Source organism: Pomacea canaliculata, linkage group LG10 (genome assembly GCF_003073045.1).
Source record: "Pomacea canaliculata isolate SZHN2017 linkage group LG10, ASM307304v1, whole genome shotgun sequence".
Lineage (NCBI taxonomy): Eukaryota > Metazoa > Mollusca > Gastropoda > Architaenioglossa > Ampullariidae > Pomacea > Pomacea canaliculata.
In genome coordinates this window covers 7,385,812-7,411,396 of record NC_037599.1, presented here as the reverse complement: position 1 = coordinate 7,411,396, position 25,585 = coordinate 7,385,812, and the positions used below count along the sequence as shown (strand labels likewise).

Sequence of the window (25,585 nt, the reverse complement as noted above, 5' to 3'; positions counted from 1 at the left end):
TATATATAATTATGAATATATAACTGTGAAGATGTCAAAGGTTCTCTCGTCCTCTGTCTACTAACGTGTCGTCGCCATACTGTATCGGATCTTGTGACGTAACAAAACAATGGATGCACGTGCTTCTCACATGGTGGCCTTTGCTGTGACCTCTGAACCAGTTGCAGCATTTGGAAATTGAAATATTGAATGCATCTATACAAGAGTTTGACTTCACGAAGCGACATAAATATTGATTATTATTATTAATGATTTTATTATTGCTTTTAAAATTGTCTTGCGCCCTCTTAGCCTGGAAACTCACCTACTGGTGTTTCGATTGACAGAATCGATGTTGTGAACTGTTTCGTGAAATAAATATTTAATAATTAAACGAGAAATATTGCAAAAATAAATGCAGTAGGTCGCAAAACTATTTCCCTCCTTCTCTCACACACATAATATATATTACATACACATAACCTGGACCCCGGCTGCTGTCGATCCCCACTCTCAATAAACATGGGCTTTATTAGAGGCCGGGGGAGCGCGGCAGCTATTCTGGGGCTGTTTGCGGGACGACTGAGCGCTCAATACCGTTCACAATAACTTTTGCAAGGTGACCGAGCGGCCTGGCCTGAGGCAATAACCGGCTTTCATAGACAGACACGCTGTGCTTGTGTAATGTAAGCTCGCACTTCATGCCGCGCGGCAACAAGACACGCGGACAACAAGACAAGCAGCAAGACGAAGCAAGAAAACGACTTTTGCAGTTTGTGTGTGAGAGAGAGAGAAAGCAAAGGTTACGACAGCAAGTACTGTGACATGTGAATGTGATGTGAGTGTGAACGATGTGAAGGTGTCCGTGATCAGGACTCGCTTGATCTAACCCCCACTTAAACTTGGTGATGATGATGATGACGACTGTGACATCACGAACTTGTATTACTGGACTGCTGGCAGACGATTTTTTTTCCAGTTAACTGCTAAAACGAGGCAGGTGTGTACAAAGCTTCCGGTCCATTCACATTCTTTGTTTAGGCTCGTCAATAGACAGCAATCCACCTATATACCTGATGAAGAGGGCTGAGCCGGCATCCCGCACACTAGCTAACCACTACAAACATATTCTCATAACAAATTTGATATATTCACACCTGTTCCGCTGTTCCTGTCGGACTGGACTAACTCGCCGTGACGCAGCCTCGGCACAACACCAGGGAGGCAAGCAACCTTCTCCTCCGACAGTGTCTTCAATGGAGAAAATCCTGTCAACTGCCTCCTAACCAAATTTTCTAACATCAGCAGCTGCCTAAATTCCTGCATCGCGACAGCCGCCTGCCGCACCGCACGCCGCAAGATGCCGCGAAGTAAGCGTTCAGACGACAGTCTGCCCGTGCGGTCACAGCCTTGACGACGACAGCTTGAGGGTCAGATGCTTGGGGTCACTAGGACGACAACAGATGCCACTGCTGCACGGTGCCGGGGGAGTGGAAGGGAAGGGGGGACCATATTGAATATATGTTGGCCTTGTGATGGCCATACAGACCCTCCGTATTCAAGGTTTGTGTCCACGCTCCTGATTCTGAACAGTTTCCTGTGACCTCACGTGAGTTCAACAGAATGTCCCTGACTTGACTTGAAAACTAATCAAGTAAGTGAGCTTGAAAGATTACCAACTACAGTTTTTTTTAACAGAACTGAACACTGCTCACTTTAAAAAAAACCTTGTGGTAGTGCCGATCATTTATCAGAAGAGTATTTGCTACTCTGACCTCACTTTTCTTTCTGACACATCAATCCACCTCCAGGAACCTCAGTCGTGAATACCTGGAACATCGCGACACGCCGGACATGCTTTCCCCTCCTCCTTCCCCCCAAAAGAAATTATGATATACTTTGTAGACACTGTCTGCGGTCAAATTCGAGTGAAGAACTAAGACAGCCTCCCCTCAACCATCTTCTACTGAGAAACACGCGAAATGTGCGCGCTACTGAATGTTTTAAGAGCATGAAAGACTCCCAACAGACAACTCTCGATCCTTGTCCGTGGCTTCTTCATTTAATCCTTTTATCCCAAGCTGCTTTACCCTCGCCCCCTCCAAGTCCGTTGTACCCCAAGGCGCCTTCCTTAGAGTCTGTCGCACGTGCGAAGGCGTGCAAGCGGTGACCTCCCGGTGTCCTCCTCTGTAGCAGGCGGCTAGTGATCAATAGCGCACAGGCCGCTAGACCTACATCAACAACAGCTACACACACACCTACATCGTCTCCACAACAGCAGCTACACACAGGCCGCTAGACTCACCTCACATCACAGCTAACCACAGCTTGCTACAAGAACACTTCACACCTAGGTGTCAGTTGGTGTCACGGAGACATTGCTGTAGTTATGATGATGATGGTAATGATGATAATAAAGAGTAGCGGCTCCTAAGAATAAGGAAATTAACATATTTTGTCTGATCCTCTCCAAATTTGTTAGGAATAGCTTCTATCAATGATGATTAGGACATGGACTGCAGCTGCTTGGAGAACATTCCTCCGAAGAATATTTTAGGTTTTGTTGTCTCAAATTTAAGACGTTACCAGTGGATCCAAATGAAAGTAGATATATCACCTTGAAAAACTGCAATCAGGGCAGAGAGAGAGAGAGAGAGAGAGAAATGGAAAGGAAAACAAATAAGTGAACGAATCAAGTTTCACTCGAAACACGTCCCTTGCCAAAGATGAGCTGTCAACCTGTCAAGTTAAGAAAGGGACATAAAAAAAATTACAAATGTTTTACTATTTTTCCATAGAGACGCCGTACGGTAATCAGGAATTAAAATTGTCCGACACGGCGATTTGCTAGAACATGTAACATGTCCCCACTTTAGTGTCAGAATTAGAAATCTCACACCGTGTTCTGCAAAAATATAGAAAAAAGGACTTTTTTTTAAAAAAAAGCAGCTTTGAATATTGCTGGACTTCTTCGCGCACAAACACCGAGATCCCGCCACTTTAGACACTTTCAGCCAGTTGTTGAGGGTTCATTTCTTGTGGCAACTGGCATTTGCCCTGTGTGTGAGGTCTCAGAAATGTAAAACGTGTCACAAACTTATTAAGGAATTATAGGGAAGTCGCGATGGCGCAGTGGTTTAAGTCTATTGACAGACACTTTTTTAAAATCGAGTGGCTCTCTGTGCCTCAGAAAATGAGAGCTGCTCGACATGAAATACTAATAAAGTAAACTTCCAAAATTCCTTAAATGTAACAACAATACACATCGACACCATCCACAGAACTCTCGGGTAGAGGATACACGGATATCACTACAATTCCTCCAACCACGCACACCTTATATCGGTGGTCTTTGTGTCTTACTCGAGTTAGTGTTGCAATTGTGTAGCTTGTAGATTTCATTGTGTTTCTTAAACATTGTTTCTATTACTCTTCGGCCTAAACCAAAACCTCAGATTGTTCTCTCTCTCTTAGCGCACGTCGAGAACTGCAAACGAAATTTGTGCAACTCTTTCTCCTGAACTGTCACAATACCACAGTCAATGTATTTTTCAAGCACATCAAAACATTCTTTGAACAACAGCTGTTTGTGTTACATTTCTTAGAGACAAGCACATATTTCATTAATACGATGCAATGCTGCACATGATATCACTGAACTATGTTAACGCTTCAATGCTTTGTTTGATCTTTCTCAGTGTATCTATTGTTTACTATGTTTGATCTTTCCCAGTGTATCTACCTGTTTACTATTTGATCTTTCTCAGTGTATCTACCTGTTGTTTCAAAACTGGAGACAAAAGATTCTACGAGATACCCAAGGCAGTGCACCCACAGGGTGTAGGTGTGGTGTGCAGCACCCAAAATTCTCTTTCATAACTTCTGCGTCCACCCTCTCCCTCCCCTCCATATACTCCCATCATCTCACCCGCACACCTGGGGCGGGGAGATTTGTCGGTGGGGTGGTGGTGGTGGTGATGATGGGAGGGTAGCTGTGATGCAGGGCGCAGGTCAAGGTCCCGACAGTGCAACGCCCTCAACAATGCTGTCGTTGCGCTGCAGCGTTGACTGGGGTCACAGTGGCGTGTGGGGACGACTTGGTCTCAGACACTAGGGGTCATCTGTTAGCGACACCTACCTATCGTCTGCGAATGACATTAATACGAAATTATCCGATCACTGACACGCTAATAAGGATTATCTGGTCACAAGTGCACACATCAAAACGCAATATCTACTGACACAAACTGTAATATGGATGTGATTACTTGCTCACACGTGTGATGGTTGGATGCATCGTTCTACCCATCGACACCAGTCGGCTATTGTTATAACCCTGACTTGACCCCAACATCCGGAAAACTACACCAGTCTTCGGGGGTAAAACAGAAATATTGCTCTACGAGGTTTTTAAGTTAATATTTTTCTTCCCTCGATCTACGGTAAAGACACAACTACGAAACCCAAATATTAACTCCGTACCGCTCTTTTTTTTTCTTCTGTGCACGTTCGTGAATATTGAAGGCTTCGCAGCCTCCATTCAAACCACGCACACGCATGCGCACGCGACAGCAACAAGGAGAAATGAAATTATTTTCACGTGGGGGGATAATGAGTCGTCAGGCCGCGGCGTTGTACAGCTTCACATACCAGCGCGCGGACGAAATCGATATATCTTCCGCTGCACTACTTTACACCTCACCACCGCCATCCCTCCTCTGGAAACTGCTGCTCGGAGCCTGCTGCCCCTGCCGCACCACTCGCCAAACCCAACAAATAACCGCTTAAAACATGGTTGATGTCGAGTTTACAATTGTAAATAATCACAAAAGTTTCATCAACTTCGATGACGAATTTTTTTTGGGGGGTGTGGGTGGGGAGAGGGTGTGGGGAAGGATTTGTGAACGTTACCTACCTGTGCACCGCGATGTAGTTTATTTTAAGTTTATCGATGTTTAAACCAGATCGATGTGTCAGAAAAAGATCATTTAATGATCTTCCTGACTGAGGAGCAACTTACTTTCAGTCGCCGCAACACTTACCGCCAAGATGGAGGCGGGCAGCATGCTGAGTGAACACAGCCCATGTGGGTCCTCATTACCAAAGTCACACCAGGAACCCAAGCCGCGGCGACGTCCACCACCACCTCCGTCAGTACCTCGAACGACCTACGGTGCAAGTTCAAACGTCGATGGAGGGAAAGAGAAAAGGGTGGGTGGGAGATACCCTTTCCCTTTCCTCGTCAGGCACGTTGTTGTCTACACCAAACTTGACGACGGACAACAGGGATGACGATGGGTCAAGAGATGACAAGGAGGACGAGGACGACGACGACGACGGAGAAACGCACAGCTTGGCATGGGTCAAGTCTCTCGCGGGTCAGTCCCTGGGGGAGACGGGAGGTCACGTCCGTCGCACTACTGTTTTCCGAGGGCAAGTTCCCTCCCACTCAAAGCAAAACAAACTTTTGTCCCTCAGAGGTGCAGCAGATGTTGTGATGCAGGCCTGGTCTTGCTGCAAGCCGCTCCGGCACGGTGGAGGCACGCATCAAGTGACATTACACCACAGCGGTTACACTCTCCGTCTCTGGCCGCTCGAGGTCCCTCCATGGCTTGTCGCTGCTGTTGTCGCAGAAGTCAGGTTGGCGAAAGTCTGGCGCCAGTCGGCCTTGTCAGCTTTGACGCTCGCGCGCGACCCTCGGTACCATGGCAGCGGCGGCCAGAACGAGAAGATGGTGGTGGTTAGGGGAGAAAGTGAAAGGGGGTACGACCTTTGACCTTAGGGATCGTGGAGCTGGTTTCTCGCTCGTCCCTCCCCTCGGTCCTCCTCCTCCTTCCTCTTCGTCTTCCTCCAGCCGTTGCGCGTCTTCGGTGGCTGCTGTCGCAGCTGCTGCATCACTACCGCAACACCATGCTCGCTTGCGCTGCACGGCACGCCACGCCAAAAGCTTGCCGTGTCCTCCCCAACACTGCAAAAGGGACCCCCGACCCACACTGTCACAAACAGTATCGAGCTGCGCTGTCGCTGTAGCCGGTGAAAGACGGTGGGAGGGAGGAGGATGAGGATGAAGGGAGGGACAAGATGGAAAAAAGTGGGTGGAGGTGTGATGGGAGGAAACAAGGGGGTGGGGGTGGAAACGAGAACACTGCAGGACAAGGTGGTCTCCCCTTCTTACTGCCACCGACGCACGTCTTTCTCTCCCCTTGACGTAGACTCTTGGCAGCTACTCCCCCTCCCTCCTACAATACATACGCTGCTCCAATCCCCTCGCCTCAAACCGCTCTCGATCTCTGCAGTTCGACGCGTCACCTTGTCGTCAGGGGTAACCAATAGCTCTGGCATTTATCAGATCTGATGCTGGCGGGCTGGCAGTGTAGTGGTCAAACAATGCCAGACAAAAATAATGGTGCCGAGGTGGCGGCCGCCTTATGAACCTATCTGCTATTCAAGTCTACACGCGCGCGCATACTCGAACACGCGAGTACACACTCACAAACACACAAGTACCTACTCTGTGTTTTCTCCAGTTACTAAACAGAGTGGATCTCGAATCTTACCATCAGGGTACCGAACTCAAAACGCAAGTGGTCGTGAGGTTGTTCATTGTCAAGCACATGGGAAAGATAATTATTTTTCTAACAGGGTTAGTGCAGGGATTACTCCTTCCCCCCTTGTTGATGACGTAGTCTATAACGGACAGGTATCCCGAACACATTGAGAAAAACTGGAAAGACGGACAAAAAGACAAGAGAACAGAGGAGAATAGAGTGAATAATAAATGCTCATATCGTGGTCATTGTCCCAGAGGTCGCTGGCCTGAACTTTACTAGGATTTTCTGCTTATACTGCAGTTGTTGTTGTTTGTTTGTGTGTAGAGTTTGTTTGTGTGTGCGTGCGCACTTAGGTAACACCGCACTTGCGCACAGGCAGGAGGATCCGATTAGCAAGCCGGAGCAAAGGTCAAAGGCTGTCCGACGTGGGACGATCCAGGGGCGAGTTACATCTGTCAATCATCGGCGGGGAGTTGGGGAAACTTGCCTCCGCCAGCTCCGGCCACCTTGCCTCATAAACACCCCCTGCCGAAGGTCAAGGACGTCATCGATTGACACAATTACCAGGCGGAGGTCTGTGCACTTCACATTCCACACCTCCCTCTCCCTCCCTTTCCCCTCCTTTCCCCTCCACCCCAAACCTCTTGGCCCGCCTGCTCCGATTTCCCTTCGCTCAGCATGCGCAACACCTTGCACGTAATGAGCAGCCACCCAAGTCCTCTGCTTTCCTTGTTGGGGGACGACGGGTACTGGTACCCGACCCAGAGGGAGTCCTGTGAATGTTGTGCAACAACCCACACGTCTACTCACGTGACAACATTCTTCTCGTTCAGACGCGTCATCCCCGTCGATGAGCGATGTCAAGGAGAAGGACATGAAAAATACAAGAGAGGATTTAATGACTGGCGTAGAGTTTATGGAGAAAAATATTTTTAAACAATTCTTAAAGACAAATACCAATCGGCACACTTATCAACTGATGACAGAAGAATACGGCGATGGTTCGCACAAGTGTACAATCTGTTTCCATTACCTACACCACGAGCCACAGCATCCCTTTGATCGATACCGCAAAATGAGCCGCACTGCTCGAGGTGTGGGTGTGTGTGTGGGGTGGTGTCTCGTGCCTGGTCAGACCACCCCTACACCTCCGTCTCACCCCTACACCTCCATCTCACCCCTGCACCTCCATCTCACCCCTACACCTCCGTCTCAGCCCTACACCTCCGTCTCACCCCTACACCTCCGTCTCACCCCTACACCTCCGTCTCACCAGTACACCTCCATCTCGGCCCCCCTACACCTCCGTCTCAGGTCGGCGCTTAGTTAAACAGCTTCTTCTCTCGCTCCAAGCACCCGATGCTGATTAGTCTGGCTTTGATCCACGAAGCTTGTTGACAAACAAACCTTTCATCTACCCAGTGTAGCCTGCCATTTCACTCTACATCGATGATTGGTCTACCTGCTGTCGACAGCCATTCTCTCAAAGGACTACAAATACAAAATAAACGAGTTTATGGACTAGAGATTACTTTTCACTTTCAGACTAAACTTCGACTCCCCCGTCAACCCAATTTTTTTTTTCCCCAATAGCCATCATCATCATCATCGCCATGAACAAGGTGGGGATGACGTCACGAGTACACTGGTTTATGCCAACGTCACTTGTACGTGGTGGCAGTCGTCAGTACCACGTACCAAGCGATGTTTAGCACGCCACCCTCGTGACGTCACGGGACAGCCAACGGACTGTGCACAAGGTCCACAGGACTGACGACGGCCACCTCGGTTATAACCTCGGACTGGCGGTAACAACACGTCTTGAGGCCAGCCGCCGCCCGCCCATCATTCTGGTGTACATCACGGACTCGCAGCAACCTCATCTTTCGGGACGCAACCACGAGGGTAGGGCGATGTTCGATGGTCACGGACATCTTAGATTTTTTTTTTATTCGTCTCACAATCCCTTAAGCAATACTGCCTTCGTTTGTTTGAGGGTCAGGAGAGGCATCAACATGTTTTTTTCTTTGAACACCATGAAAGATTTTTTTTAAATAGGATAATCAAACGCTGCTAAATTTGGTCAAACGTTCTCTCAACGTCCAAGAAGGGAATGAACACCACTGAACTCGACCTTTCGAGTGCTTTCAACCCATGACCTCGTTCCTTCTCCGTCGATGTGGGAATATTCCACTTACAGATGCAGAACACAAACAAACTTAAAGACTTGACACAACTATGACTGCTACGTCACTTTGGTTCTGTAGACTAACAACCAATCAACATCGTTGTTATATCTTGGCCGCTGTGTTCGTGCACTTAGTCAATTCGATCTTAATAGACTGTTAGTCTCCATATCTTATGAATGTATATGTTTTTGAATGATTTACCTCTTTCTACCCTTTCTCTTTCACCTCAAGGCTAGGCCAAGGACCTTTCTCAACACGACCGTGAACCTGGCCACGAAAATTGCGTCGCACGAGCACTTGGCCAACGCACTGCACTAATTTTAGAAGTCTCTCGGCAAAAGAAGTGCCACTCATTAACTTTCAAAAAATCTGAACAGTTTAAAACATGTTGGTATGATGTTGTGCCCAGAGCCAAACCCAGGGTTCCTAACCAACTAATCAGTGCCGAAGACGACGACCATGTGACTTGAGAGAACAAGCGTTTACTTTCAGAGGCAAGAGGATGATTTTCCTGACGAGGGCTAAGTGGAGGACAGAGGTTCTTCCTCTCATCAACGATGCTACCATCGACCTTCAACCTCAAACATTTTCTTTCCAGCAATCCCCTTGTCTGGAAGTTCGAGTGCACGCGACATCAAAGTACTGAATTATCTTGTCTTTACCTATGTATGTGTATGTATTATGTATGTCTGTGTAACAGGTATTGCGCATATTGTCCTTATGCCTCTTTGTTTTTGTAGTTTGGTTTTTGTTTGTTGTCAGAAGTTCATAATTATTATTCCTGATTATATACATATATATTCGTAAGCTATAGGTAATATTTCGTATATGTTAACGTCTTGTTTCCATTATGTTGTTGTTGTTTTGCTGTTGATGCTGTGTCTGGGCTGTGATTGTAAAAGGTTTAGGATCACAGAAACCGTTTTATGTGTAAATCGACAAGTCTCATCTTGTGGTATTTTGTTTAAAACAGAGATGACTTCGTCTTGCAGGCTGAATAATTTTTCCCGCTTAAAGGTAAAATAACGGTATTTGCTCAAGGTGTAGTTCTTTTAGGACGAGAACAAAACCTCGCTTGATATAGGGAATAAAACCTCAAAATAAAACACTTTTCAACAAACGTTAGAAAAATTACAAAGACTACAAGGAATGTACGAACGAATGAACTTAAAAAAAACAAAACAACAACAACCAAGAAAACAAAACAAAAAAAAAAACAAAAAAAACAAAAATCCAAAAGTACAAAGGCGCTAAAACTGTGAAGAAACACAAGATCACCTGTATTCCTCTCCTTGTCAGCCTCACCTAACAACACGAGTTATGCTGACTTATTTTATAACCATCCTTAAACACTGTGTAGCTATTCGCCAACACACCAGATAGTCTTACATCTTTACAAGCCTCTACATCATCGTCTAAGATTTGTAAAGGTCAGCACAGGTCATCGCGGACTCCGAACACCGACCTTAAACAACAAAAGCTTGGAACTAACGACAGCTCGACATACAGAGATGACACTGTGATGATGCACACAACTGAGACACAGACGATTATTGAAGATGAATAGGCAAACATGTCAGCTGATGTAATAATGTTACCACGTGTATCAGCAAACTAAAGTCACACACATATATCTGTGAGTATATATATATATGTACACACACACAACTGACGAAGACAGATAGGACTTGGGCAAAGAAATGGCGACAAGGAGGAGATCAATAGCGGGGCCAGCCAGCAGTCACACTGACTTACCTCTCCTTGGCGCTGCTGGGCACGTTGGTGAGGGAGACATAGTTGTTGCGCACGCTGCGTAGACTGGCCAGGATCTGCGCGAAGGGGGTGACAATGAGGTCCTCGGCATGCCTGAAATTAAACAGACCACGACTTCGTCTTTTTCCAGATGACTTTCCTCCGCCACCCTTGTCGGCGCCGGAACTCTTCCGGGAGGAGGAAGGCCAGCCATTTTTGTGGAAGAGCGGGGACAAGAAATTCAGCTTCTGCATCCTGCTCGATCGCCGGTGACGTGAGGGGCACGGAGGAGCATTATCATCATCATTATCATCATCTTGCACGGCATTCAGCGGCCAAGGAACTTTTGCTGTTGTTGGTTTGTTTGTTTAAAATAGTTTTTTAAAACCGCACGTGCTACGACGTCAAGCGATGGACTGAGTTGCCGTTGAAAGCAGCGCCCTCTCTCTCTCTCTCGTGTCTCCTACTGATAGATTTTCCCTCCATCATTGCATTCTACTCGCACCCGAGCGTTATCGAGCGCGCGCCGTTCAACCCCAAGAAGGCGGCGGGCAGAGGCAGACGTGGTGGTCGCCGAGCGAGAGAGTCGCGTGTGGGGTTGGGAAGGGTCCCCCAACCTCCAAAAAAGGACCAACGGACGGGTGGGTGGATGGATGGTGGTCGCAAAAACCGTTAGCCGAGTTGTGATCATCAAACAGCTGTCCACTGCAATCCAACGCTTGTCGGTGCTTAGAAGTCGTCCGGTTTCCAACTCCGGGTTGTTGGGGGATAGGAATGGACAAGGGGGGTTAACTGCATCCAGAGGGGTGCACGTCTTGTGACAGGACAGGACAGGACTGGACAGCAGGGTACGGGGTCGCACCACACACGCTGCTACAAGAGAGTGTAACAGAGATGGCGGCAAGAAAGTGCGAGGCAAGGGAGCCAGGGACCACAGGGAGGTGAGGTGAGGACGCTGGCTGCTTGAGGCGGAGGGTAGGGATGGGTAGGGAAATTTTCTGCGATTCGGCGGCAGAGAGCTCAGCTTTCGCACGCGCTGCTGTTCTTGGAATCGATAGAAGGAGGGATGGTGGGCGCGAGAGAAGAAGAAAGGAGTCGAGGGCAGCTTTTCCTGGCTGCATTGAACTCTGTCAAGTTATTTCGTGCCGGACGTGCTCTCTCACCCCACACCTGACACCCCCACTCTCTGTCTTTCCACCCCTTCACTACGTGTTTACGTCTAACGTCCACCCCCGCCGTAGCTCTCGCGCGTCTCGACGTGACCGCCATGTTGGCCGAGGAATGGTGTGTCAGACGCACGCTGCCCCTCGGTGGACAAGAATTTCTATGTAGTATACACCAAACTATAATATAATGCATATCGCAACATAGGTAATGATGTCGTGGTTGTAAGCACTGATGTCGCATAGGAAGGAGTGAGTGTACGAACGACATCGAAACTGTCTGACAAAGGAGGGCGAAGTTGCATATGAAAGACATCGCGATCGTATGTAACAACAATGGCGTAACGGGATTAAGAGAATATTGTAACTGTAATATTATAAAAGATGACGGAACGGTAACTGCAAGTATTTGAAAGCCCGCGAGCGATCGAGCAAGAATTTTTCGAAAACTGATTTAAAAAAATTACAACCGACCCTTCCACATGCCGAGTGGTACTCGTCGATATTAACGCAAAAGTACAACTTAATAACCTGTCAATCACACAAATAAATAATCTGTCAGTTTATAATTCTACACCGTCAGTCTGACAGTTCATAAAGGTCAGTCTGAATTGCGTATTGTAGCAGCAGTAGAAACATTCACATAATAAATATACTCTGTAAAAATTATCAGCTAATATTAAGAAAAGATTTAAGCTGTAAAAAAATTGTTCTATATTCCCAGGTAAACCTTGTTGCACCTATACGGGATTACAAAACTTAGACAAATGAAATAGTCACATCAGCAATATGAATGAACAAGGATAAGTAAGAGACTACAGGAGTTTATCATATACACGGGAAATCAGCTCTTTAATCCATCCTAAGCTTTCTTACCACAAAGATGCTTAGCTGGAAATAGAAACCGTTAATACTCTAGGAGCTGAAATCTATTAGTGGGGACTGGGGGCAGTAACTGAGTCTGAACATACAGAGTGGCGGATGAATAGTATATGCAATCCACAAAGTAGTGCTGAAAGAAAATATAACACCTAGAAATACAATTTTTCTATTTTCATCTGCTACCTCATCAGTTTATCAGAAAGAGGCGTTCGCTGATATTCGACTCACTGTATTCTCAAAATGAAGCCCCAGTTGTTTCATTGATGTGTGAAAAAAGATTTCTCCCGAACGAAAAAAAAAGATCAGACATAAATGTGGGATTTCAAGATTTATATTTTTTCATTAAAAAAAATGTTATTGTATGCTTTGACGTTCCATTTACTATATTTATTCACTGTATTGTGGGAAGTGCAGGCAGAAACTCAAAAACAGAAGTCGTAAAAGAAAGGGCAATCCTTTCATTTATCACGATCGAGCTGCTGCTTGTAAGTCTTCACTGCCTTATCACTGTTCATATTTGTGCAGCTTTCACTATTTTCTAAAAATTAAAGACAACCCAGGTGAAGGAACATTGTCATTCGCAGGAAATTAATTCTAGGCGGCTAGCTAAAGGGAGGCAATCCAGACTTTGCAGCTACAGTAATCCAAGGGAAGGAACCACGTGGAGGCAACGCGAGCTTCTCAGGCAGCAGTAGTTTCCCTTACACTAACTGCATGGTTTAAATAGTAATTCGCATTTTCGAAGTCAGAGGACAGAAAAAGCGATTGTTCCGTCAGCTGCTACTCACAGTTTGTGTATATTTAGATGTCATATCAGAATAAATGTCCATGTCTGTTTACAGATCCACACAGCAGATTTATTTTAGGCAAAATTTGCAATGCTATTCTGACAAAGATTAGGTATGAATTGAAATGGCTTTTTTTCTTTAGCACTTTAGAAACAGTCAACAGGCCTTGTAATGAACAAAACTACAAAATTAGAAATTTGAAAATTTAAAGAGATCATTAAAAGTGTTTTTAAACTTAATAACTGAGATAATTCCTGGGTATGAATAAATGAGTAACTTATATTTTCTTACAAACTATTCATCACCAACATTGTGCTTACCAACAATGAATGTTATATGTTTATGCATGTTTGAAAACTTTGATGCTCAATGCACACTTTTTTAAGGAAAAAGGTATTTTGGAAATGTTTAAGAAGAATATGTTTTTCCTATATATATACATTTTTATATTAGTGAATATTCCAGTGGGCTTATTTTGAGAAAATGTAGTTTTTCAGTATTTATTTTATGGAAATATGTTAAGTATTTATCACATGAAGACTAATATATAAGATATGCCTGACTTTATGAGCAGTCATAAATGTTACAGATATGTTTGTTAATGTCTAAAGCTGATTAGTCGTGCCCAAAACATAATGAAAAATAACATAGTTATAAATATGATTAAGTTTTGTGTGATGGAGTGATATATTTCTCATTTTCTTTCATAATGTTTCATGTTTTTATTGTTTAAGCGGTTGATATATGTTAAGCATTGTGAGATACAGAAACAGTGCCTGGATGAAATCAGTAAGGGTCTAATCAATAAAAGAATTCCCCATATCTTCTACAACTGAGATTTACATGATGGTAAAAATAAAAATATTTCTAGCTGTTCTGTTTAACATATTTCAATGCCACCTAGTATCATATTATTATAGCTGAGTTAAATTTGAGAAAGGTTCACAAAAGCAGTTATTACTATTTGCCAAAACTCTGATGGATTCATATTAAAAATTTAACATATTTATGGACCCTGTTTATGAGAATTTTATAATGATGATCTTCTTTATGACTGAGTCATTACACTATTCTTTCATATATTTTGAAAAAACATTCATTCATCATTTTGTTTATCATCAGTACAGCTGCATGAGCCTTCAAAGGATTTGTTGTTTCAAAATACTGAGGAAACAACCTCAGAATAAGTTCTTTAAAGCATCAATTTCCTAATTAACTGAATCATTCTGTTTTCAGGAAGAATCTTGATTAGGTATACAAGAAAAAGACTGATGTTTAGCATAACTCTGAGTCTGTTTGAAGAAATGTGATAAGATATAAAAGACTGCTGTCTACCACTTTCTTCTAGAAACTTATCAAGTTTTGCTTACTTTGGTTTTCCTTTTTTTTTTTTTCGAGCCGTATGATAAAAACTGATTCAGGTATCAGTAGCCCGGTAAGGAAAAAGTTCTGGAAACATCACAGAGGTAAACAAGATGAAAGGCTCACCTGCCAGGAACGAATTTAGTCACACAAGCTGACGATTGAGTACCTCTTTGAAACCGAAACTATCCTTCGGCACCTGTCCGTCAGGTGCAGCCAAACAACAAACTGAGGAGAAGATGTGCAGCGGTGGCTGCAGCGGCAGCGGTGGTGGTGGAGTAAACTGTCGCGGAGGGAGGAGGAGAAGGTGACGAGCGTGGGAGGGACTGCGGAAGGGAGGGATGGAGAGTAACGATCCAGCGCTCACCTTGCCCAGAAAGACTGTCGCTGTCTAGGGATGCGAAGGATGCTGGTACTCATCACGCGATGCATGTTGTTGTTGTTGCTGCTGTTGTTGTTGCTGCTGTCGTTGTTGCTGCTGCCGTTGCTGTTGTTGACGGTGGTCACAGGCGGAGTGGACGCCGGTGCGCTCCCGACTGTGTCACCTGTATCCTTAGACAGGTGCCGTGCGATTCGACCAACAACGGGAATGTTGGCGCTCTTCATTGTGATGAGCTAGCGAGGCTTCGATGCCCTCAGACGCTGAGTGGGCGAGGCCAGGCGGAGCGAGGGACGGCACAGCGACGGCAAACGCCGGACTTGAATCCTCACCGTCGTCAGAAAGAGGGAGGGATGGAGGCTACATCGGCCGTGACACTCGCTGGCAAGACTATACAGCTCCCCCCTTCTCTTTCTCTCTCCCCTCCCCTCCACCCGACGCCTCAGAGCGCGATGGTCGGGGCCAAGCAAGGCGACTCGCTTTTCAAACCCGGGAGCCGTTAGTAGGACCGTTGCAGTCGTTGTCGCGTGCACGTCAACACGACGACAGGCAAGCCAAGGTCAGCGATGGGAACCTGAGATACTTTTTTTTTTTTTCTTCCGCTCCACCCTCCCCCAACCCCTGTGGGAGTCGTCACGGATGAGTGACTTAAAGGGGAAAAAATGGGCGAGGGCTGTGGACGGGGGGCGGTTGCCCGCGAAAGCACGCAATGAAGCGTCCACTTGAAGAATGTCGGCTCGGTAAGCTTCGTGGGAATGAAACTGAACCTCAGAACCTCAGAACCTTTCCCTTGGCCTCGACGAGGAGCAATTTCCTGTCTGTGATAGCTGACTTATTGCTCGTTCTTTCTCTTTCTTTTGCCCCGAGGTTGACAGGGTGTATGTCATCCACACCCCTGGCTCACGCGGTCCTTTTAGTTTTCCTTTCTTCTTCTATTTCTGTGCAGCCTCGCTCCAGCTCCAGGAAGATGTCGATCTTGAAAAATCGGGGTCTGTCTTTTAAATCTGTAGATAGAAACTCCTTTGTCACCTTCATCTACTTCCGCGGGATACAATTTTTTCCCTCGTGCCCTAAAGGTGTTTTTCTTTACATTAGCAACCTTTGCGGTATCGGAGAAAGGAGGGAAATAGTGTTCACCTTCAGCAAGTGCTTCTCACTGATCACGGTGAGGGAAAGCAGATTTTCGGGTAAAACAAATATGCGTTGTCCTCGTATTTCGCGAAGAAAATCAGATTTGTGCTGTCTTCGTCTGAAAAAAGAAATAGCCAACAGGTCTGTGCTGTCCTCTATGGAAAACCGATTTGTGCAATCCTAGGATTTTGTGGGTAAAACCAGATTTGTACAGTTCTCGAACATTTCTGGGAGGTGCTGTCTTCGCAGATTGTGGAAAGGGGGTAGGTAGGGTGGTGGCAGATTTTCACCGAGTGCTGTTTTCGTCCTTCAGGGTAAAAAAGAAAAGACCTGAACTCTTTCTCCACGGTCAGAGCCCTCTTTCAACAAATGCTTTCCCGTATTTTAGCGATCATTGTTTAATCGATCTAGTGCTTCAGGACTAAATAATTATACGAGGAAATTTAAGAACCACCCTCTAAATGAATGGAAACCCTTTTGTTTGTAGCAAGCATGACGCAGGCGTCTATTTTTAGGATCAGAATGAGTCCAAAGGAAACGTTTGAAAAAGAGCTCCTTCTCTTCACAACGATCGATGGTGTGACCTTTTCCCTCCCTAAAGATGATTACAAGTTGTTGACAAAAGGACACGTTCTTCTAAAATCAAATGTCGTCGAAAATTGAGAAAAAAAAAAGAAGAAAAAAAACCCAACCCTCAGAGGACTAAACTATCGGTTTATTAGTTTAAAAATGGATGAAACTACAAAGACGAGATTGGACCTGACAACCATTGTTTCTTCTAATTCCTAGGATGCTGAATATGACACAGGATGTCGGATGAGAGTAGAAATAATCAATTTGTTTTTTTCCTGGCGTGACTAGGAGAAGCGTGAGACTCCGGCCTCGCCGCTCCCGTTCGGGCTTTCTCCAAGCTTGACTGGTTGCCAGGGAAACGAGAAGAGCTGCTTTCTCCTAGTAAAATGGTCGTCTGCGTTCAATTCACATTCAATTGTTCATCGAGCCGTTGTCAGATTCGCTCCAGTTATTTTTTTCAATGAGCACGACAGGACAAAATGCGGCTTTGTATTTTGAGAGAAACTGGAGGACAGTCTTCATCCATCAAAGTCTGCACGCAGACTCCACGCCAGCGACTTCACAGCATCGAAATTTCCAAGTGGAAGCTTAGAGAAACAGCATTTAGTAGTAGAATCTGACAGGCGTGTCTTTTTTCTCTCTTCCAACCCTTTCTGACACGAAAGCGATAAGCATCGAAGGCACAGAGCCCGGATGTAGTGACGTCAATGACAGACTCCAGCACCAGAGAGCTCCTCGATATGTAGACACAACTTTTGTTAAACGCTTGTACAAACAAGCTGTCACAGGTAAAATTCCACCAATCGAAATACTGGGTGTAAACGATGTTTTTTAACTTTTCTCTGGTTTTGCGCTACACTTGAGGATGTTTACATCTTTTCCGCTGAAGAATTTTCCAGACTCTCGCTGACATACAAACACAAAAAGACAGCACGTGCGATGTGAACGGAGGTAGGTATACAATGTCTTTCTAACGAGTGTTGTTATTAATTACAAGAGCAGCTGACAACACTACCAGGAGCGTTTGCGTAACGGATGGAAGATGTTGTCAAGGGGAAGACAATCGCTGCTTGATTTCGTGGAATCGTGAAGCAGGGTGAAGGTCTTTTGATGAGATAAATGTTCCAGTCGGCTGTCATCCTTTCATGGTCCTTCTGGTGCTCATTTCTTCTGGATGTGCGTCGGAAGTTTGGTTAGATTAGAACAGAGTGAGGAGAAAGAAAGTAAGTTTCGAGTCCCCTCGGCTTAGACACGCTTCACATCCGGGCAATTCCGTTTGAATCCCGTGTAGAATGGAAAATGTTAACCGTGATGCCGACGACGAGCACCTTCTGGCTGTCTGGATGACAAGTGTGGAGGAGACTGGTGTGACCAGCAGCCTCGCTCTGGATTTGTCCGATCTCGCGAGATCTCACGACTCCCTCCGCTCCGGATGATGAGGATGCAACGTTCAGGAGCGACTTGTTAGAGACTTTAGTTCTGAAACCAACAAAGAGGAACACGTGGTTGAGTGCAAAGCACAGGCCGAGGCCAGACTTCTGGACAAACCTACTGACATGACACATGACATGACATGACATGACTTCTCTTACCCAGCATCTCATTTCTCTTTTCCCCTTTCTATCTCTTTCGTTTACTTTTGCTGTCTCTCAATTTTTTTTTCAGTTTTAAACACAAACACATCTAAAAAATATGTGAATCGTCCTTTTGGAGCAAGAGAAGATTAATTAATGATTCCACACAACAGAATCTCCGCCACCGAAAACAACTTCCAACACCTTGTCAGAACTTTGTGTTTTACTTGTTAGAAATAAAAAGTGAGAAGGACATCAGCTCAAAGCATTCACCGGCCTCTTGTTCCTGGTTACGTTACCCCCAGAACATGCTGTTCAGTGGTCTCCCCTTACTCCTATGGTTCCAGCGAACGTCACCGTCACATCCCAGTCTCGCCCGCGACATTTCGGTTCACAAAGCTTCGTCACTATTCGCTTGGCCCCTAGTGACGTGGCCCAATCGTGTGAAGCCTAATGTCATCATCATCATCATCACCCCCCCTCGAGCTTGGGGGAGCCACCTGCCGAGGGTGGGGATGGTGGGGGTGGGGTGGGTAAGCGTGAAAGGAGGGGGAGGAAACTGAGAAGGAGGCGCCAAGCCGTGTCCCATTACCAATTATCCGCAATACGTGCTTAAATAGACAACCGCACAGTTTATTGCCGCCTGTCAGCAACAAGGCCACGTCAACGGTTTGCATGTGCCACACGAGGGTCCATCGGTGTTTCTTTTATCCCCTTCTTCTCCCACCCCTAGCACTGCAGTATGACGGGTGGCCCCTACCACCAAAGATGGTGGAAGTTTCCTCCATCACCCAAACGAGCAGGGAACAGGGAATTTCACAACTAGCATTACACCCAAAATATACTACGTCTCTACAGAAAATCCTTCGACAATTCAATAAACAGGGTTGACAAATCTGCTATTATACGAAGGTAAGTCTCACGTAACCCCTTGCCATCAATCCCAAAAAAATTCCAGCAAAAAGTCGGAACTAAGCCCCGAACCGTAACCTAACCTCAACGGTAGATCGAGCGCTAACCTCAGATACATATCACTCAAGCTAACGAGCTCGGAAAGACAGAGAGAGTGAACGAGAGAGACAGAGAAAAAATAATTCAGATACAAGAGAGAGGGTCGAGTGGATGCGTTGGCTAGTGTGGGCGGGAGGGCGATGTGTCTCTATCTTAATAAGTCAATCCACCGACACCCACATCCCTGGAGACTGCTCTAGAGAAGTATGAATGGGAGACTAACCAGCAGCCTACACATGTTTGTATACTATGTATATCTGGTTTTGTTCTCCATGAAAGATGTACAGTGTAAGTCGGCTGCATCCATCTCCACCGACATCCAGCACGACGACCGTCTACAGGAAAAAGGCTGTTTGTCATTTGGGGGAGAATCTGTAGAAGAGCGAGTCGTTGGTTGTAAGCGACTTTGACAGGTAGTCGAAGTATGAGGATGGAGAGACAAAAGCTTTCCTACCCTGATGTAAGGGTGAGGATGTCATACATAAACTGGGCTTATTTTTACAAGTCGTTGAAAAAAGAGTAAATAGTCGAAAGTTTACGGATTACTTCCTAAGAACAAACTCATCCAAACTCACCCCAACAAACTCAACCAACCAGCCAACTCGCTCTTTCTCTCGAAAACTATAACTATCAGTATCACGCGAACTCATCTTCTTACTCTCATATCCACCCCTTACCTTGCTGCCACCCTGTGATAAACTTGTGATAAAGATTCAGTCATCTACTTGGCAGGACCAACACACACACAATCCTGGAGTTGAGTACCTTGAACACTCTCTGAACTCGGAATGACCCAGACACTCGCACACAGCATCCTGCGGATAAAGAAGGGCATGGAGGTTGCCAAGGTCGGGTAGGTAGAGGGAAAGAAATTTCGGGGTAAAGCAAGTCAAGCCCAGGTGAACACTTCATCAAGCAAAGTGTCCATGTTAAGTGTCAACGAAGATGAGGACATGGTGCGGAGGTTGGGGTCGGGGGAGGTCGCTATATGTTCTGTCCGAAATGTGATGCCGGTGCAGCAGCTGGACATCAAGCGGGTACTTGCAGGCGGTCTGACCATAAAGATTCAGACACTTGGATGTCATTTCATGAGGCATCGTAACACCAGTCAGTGTCGTCTCGTCTTACTCTTCATCTTTATGGATGTCCATGAAGCAGCTGGCTCTCTCTCTCTCTCTCTTCTTCTCTCACTAGAATCACACTTGCACAATGTCCTAGGATTCTGAGAGATTCCATACTTTTATTTTGTGGGAAATTCCGACTTTAAGACTCACCGTCAGGTATCTGACTACTTTGGTGCCAGACTTTCAATGCCTGCCGTTGTCAGACAGCGCGAGACCATGAAAAATAAACATTTTATTGCTAATGTCTAGAAGATCTGAGACTTGAATGACCGTCCCTTCATTATTCAACCCAAACATAACATCCTTCTGTAACGATGTTTCCCACCTTAACTGTCTTGCTGTTTACATGTTTACTGTTCTAGAATCTGTATGGAAGTCTCCTGTGCCTTTAAAACGAATGTGCTCCATGAGTATTTTTGCCGATTCTTATTTAAAGATTCGATACCAATATTGGATGTAAAAAATAAGTTTTACTTCCATTCTCACCCCGGGTAGTCCATTCCCACCGACTCGCCGTCAGGCACTGCGCTCCAACCACACACGGACAGACATAAAATGGATACCTGGCTGCCAACCCACACATTACAAAAAACAAACTTTTTGTATTTTATTGTTTTTTCTTTTCAGCTTCTATGTAAGTCTGAGTCCTGGGTTCATTCAGTTTACTTTTATTCTGATATTTTAATAGCGAGAATGTGAAACAACAAATGGAAGCAAACTGCATGAAAATAATGTGAAATATAAAGGGATTAAAAGCTGTGACTCGCTGCATTGTTAAAAGAAATCAACCATTAAACTCTTATCATAAATTGCATGAATTATAAGCAAAGTTTAGAGCCCAGCAATTTCCAAATGTTGTTGTAGGTAACCACCCAGCTGTGGGGGTCCGTGACATAATAAAGCTAATCAATCAGTCTCCAACGTTCGCCAAGCTGTTTGAAATCTTTGGTAGCTTTGCCTCTCACTATAAATACCATTGTAACCCCTTCTTCACTGTTTTTTTTTTAATTTTTAAAGTTTCTCAGTACAGCGCCATACAAGAGTTTTATAGTTTTATTTGTCGAGGGAATGATTGAAAGCAATGTTTCGCTTGGCACGGAGTCTCAAGGTCGCTGGAGTCTCGCTTTCGAAGTTGCTGTCTACACTGGGACATTAATGAAGAAAAAAAATTAACTGTTTGCCCGTTCTCTCTCTCTTGGACACGTCAGCAGAAGTGTCCGTCGCCAGGTAACGGGCCCCACTCACTGAGATAAGGACATGCGCAAAAGCAGTTCCGATCGAATGCAAGAAAAATTGCACTTGATGAAATATTGTGTTGACATCTGCGGTTCGATGGACGTGGGGCAGAGAGGGAGAGTGGATGTGATGCCACCCCGCACACTCAGAGCCCGGGTGGATTGCGTGTGTGCAGTTAGTAATCTAACGTCTCTTAACGTCCACACGCGTCATCAACGCGACCTCGGCGAGTCATCATACGTAACCCACAAGTCATAGCACATGACCCTGATGGCTACGCCGGCTCGTTAATGGAGGATGATGACGAGGAGGTTGGGGCGTGGGAGGATTTGCCACTACTGAGGCAGTAAGTGAAATCAGATAGTCGACATAGCCAAGAATTGCTCTCCAAGTTTTTGCGTCTTGTGCCCAAAATACACTCCGCCAGCGTCCCCCACCCTCAGCTTCCTCTCCCCCGAACGAAAGCCGACATCCGGGAAAACAACGTAAAAAGCACGTAACGGCTGTCATGTCTCCGGCTATTATCCTGAAGGCGTTTTTGAAGAGGCTTTTATTGTACTTTGCCTTGGTATTTTATGTTTAGTGATGTGTGTGAACTGTTCGTCCTCGGTCTGACTTCGACAGTCGTAAATGTCTCACGCACGCACGCATGCAGACACGCACATACACACGAGTATACACATGCATACCAGTTACAAAAGCACGCTCACACATACACATACATCGGTTAGTGTATAAAGAATGGTTTATGGTGGAGGTAAGGTTGAGGTTGGAATCCAAGTTGCCTACTCGCCAGTCACTGTGTTCGAGCCCCAAGTGTTCAGTTTAACACCACGTCCACCATTGATGGCTCTGCCCACCTACCAAGGTTAAAGCTAGACTTGTAAAGAAGAAAGAAAAGGCAAGAGAGACCAGAGAGCAATGAACGACTTTTATTAAAAAAAACCCAACTATTAAGTTGATTTATTTGGAGCTTAAAAACACCCGACTTCAGGTCTGTTGTTACGAAGAGCTCACGTACTTGTGCATGCATGAAATAATCTATTAAAGGTTCTCAGACCGAGGGCGACTGAGAGTGTCTGCGGGTAATTTCAAGAGCGATTAAACCAAATAGTGCTTTTGCTTTGAAGAAAAGTCTTAGAGTTAGTGGAAAAGGGGAAAAAAATAAAAAAGTTGCTGGTTCGTATATTTTTATGTGCTTACGTCATGGAAAAAATATTCTCGATCAATCGTGTTTGAGTTCTCTTTCTGTCAAAGAGAGAGCGCTGATCACGCATTTTCTACAATATAAAACAATTAAGAAATACTCTTTGTTTACTGAGTTTCAAAGAAAACTTACCCCTCCGATACAGTGTCCAAGCCCCTATATTTCACCACAAACTGTGTTGTAACAGTGCTGACCACCATACAAGCCTCTCTCCTTTAGTACGTCACACTACGTCACTGACAGCACGCGGTTGGCAGGTCCAGGCCCACAGGCCCACGTCCCTCGACTATATCAGGGATTTCCACAGCTTTGTTTCTAGACACCGGCCACCCAAACACAGATAACCACCCGGCTAACTACCCTTCCCATACGCAAGCAATATTTTTCTCGAGGACTCCAGCAGTGGAGAAACACGGTCCACGTGATCTAATAATCAAGGAAGGGGGGTCACGTACCCGGCGGAACTGTTGTCGACAGACAGCAAGCTCAGACAGGTCTACTCCACAAAAAAGCCATAAAATTCAGGCCGACCTTATCGTGAGGTCAACGCACCGTCGCCAGAGCTCGAGCTAATTTCATGGCGGCAGTCCCACAGTCTGCTTGACGTGGATGTTCCCGTAGCTATGGAAACGCGAACTGGTTGTCCAATAAACGCATCTTCGGCATAAATATCCCATAGTTTGTTTTGCCTTTTTTTTGGCGGCAAAACTTCCTGTGACCTGGAGATAAGCGGCTGCTGAAACCGGACTCTGATGACCAAGGTAAATAACAGATTTACGGTCGTTGGTCGGAGGGAGCACCACTAAGAACCACACACACAAATGTCATCGACTAGTTGACGTAGGCGTGGATGTTGCAGATGTTGAGGGTCACTCCATGTGTGCTCCATCCTCACTCTACCAACACAGACGTTAGAGGGATGAGTGTCGGAAAAGATAAAGGGAGGTAAGATAGAAGAAGGACGGCGAGAGGAAGAGGATGAGCTTGAGCTCTTCGTTCTGGGGAATTGGCTTGAAAGAATCTGCCAAGGACAATATTTTTTTTTTTCTCCTCTCTTCCTTTTTTTCTAACCGAATGCTCGATTTGTCTCAACAGGAGCAATTGAATGTCTGCTCTGGATTTGGCAAGCTCGCAGAAGCCAGTAGAATTGTCATCTCTCATTTCCAGGAAGAAGCCTCGGAGTCCCACAGTGCCGACTAACTGCCAATTCTCCCTACAAGAGGCTCGAGACAATCTTCATTAACCTACAGACACGAGCCTGGAGAACCGGAGTCGTCTCCCTCAACATCCTCTCCTCCTGACAGCGGCGTCGTTAATTTGTAATTACTCAGGTGAGGAGTTCCCAGACATCCTTCCAACATGTCTTCCACTGGCCAGACCGCAGCAAGCGGTGCCAGACTCCGGCAGTGAAGCACCAGCAGCAAATCTTAGTTTTCATGAAGAAAGGAAGAAGGCTTCCGCCCCTTTGGCGAGGGCGATGAAAGGATTTACTTCCCCTGCTCTGGCATTCCCGTTTGTTATTGTTACGCGTACGCGGACTAAAATACTGAAGAGTGTTCTCCCCTTGGCTCCGAGATGAGGCCGCATCCTACAGACATCTTGCCAACATCAACCGCCTACTCGTGCATAAAACGGAACTCGTTTATCACATTATTCTAGACGGACTGTCTTGAAAACAAAATTCTGAACTGGAGACCTAACATTCAATAGTCTAAAGGTAAGAAGGGTGAGAGAGAAAGAGAAAAATGAAGAAATAGAGAAAGGAAAAAATCGCTCAGAATAAAGGAGGTTGCAGAGTTCGCACGAGAAGGGCCTGACAGCAGCAGCCCCAACCTCAACCTCAGTATTATTTGTGGTGGAGAGTTAGAGGGTTGAAATTCTTGTCGGCAGGGAGAGAGAGAGAATGGAGAGAGAAAGGGAGAGAGAGAGAGCGGGGAAAACATCTCCTCCCAACTCCATGCCACTAAAAGAACATCATCTCTGGCGCCCTCTCCACAGCGGATACACCGAACGCCTAACAGCTGCCGCATCGTTTGGCAGTCTGCTTACGTCACCGACGCAGCCTTGGGTAGGGAGGGGGAGGGAGGACGGGAAATTGAAATAGCGCAGCTGGACAGCTGCCGATCAGGCAAAACGCCGAAAGGACATACCGTCTAGATAACGCCACCTAGCGGCGCGATAAGACAGTAGCGATCCTCCCAGCCCGTCCACTTGGCACCGGAGTGTAAGATGGCGGCGTGGTCCGGATGGTAACGCCGCCTGTCGGAACACTTGTCACTCACAGCTCCGCGAGGAAACCCGAGTCGACCCACTCCAGCGATGTATTAATATTATCTTCGTATCGGCTTTTTCATTTCCTGGCTACAAACACGTCATCACACCGGGAAATGACGTCAACACAGCCAGCAAGGTACGTAACTCTACTCAACCGTCCATTTACGAGTACTCTACTCCATCAGCCTACGGTTACGCGGAACAGATGGCATGACAGGCTCGATGCCATGGAACAATGCTTGAAGTTAATCCTTTTTCATTTAAATAAAACCTTTAATTGTTTACGTATATCAAATAAAAAAATTAGTATATTTCACTCTTAAAATATTCATCACCTGACATGGTATTCTGAACTGTAACAGAAGTGTTCAGCGATGGAATTGTTTTTAATTCAGGAGGTCAGTGGCTTT

The 25,585-nt window shown here is 45.7% G+C and overlaps 1 protein-coding gene across 9 annotated transcripts in view; it reads right to left on the bottom strand.

Annotated features, from left to right (window-relative positions):
* The window catches only part of LOC112573681 (cAMP-specific 3',5'-cyclic phosphodiesterase 4C-like), a 308,076-nt gene that overhangs the window by 52,464 nt on the left and 230,027 nt on the right, over positions 1 to 25,585 (bottom strand). For 7 of the 9 annotated variants that reach the window (XM_025254256.1, XM_025254261.1, XM_025254257.1 and 4 more), the window contains one exon: positions 10,475 to 10,585. In XM_025254256.1, coding sequence (XP_025110041.1) covers positions 10,475 to 10,585 — 111 coding nt within the window. Of the gene's footprint in view, positions 1 to 10,474; positions 10,586 to 15,033; positions 18,229 to 23,033; positions 23,232 to 25,585 lie in introns of those variants that run through there. The other 2 variants (XM_025254255.1, XM_025254254.1) reach the window with 2 other exon arrangements.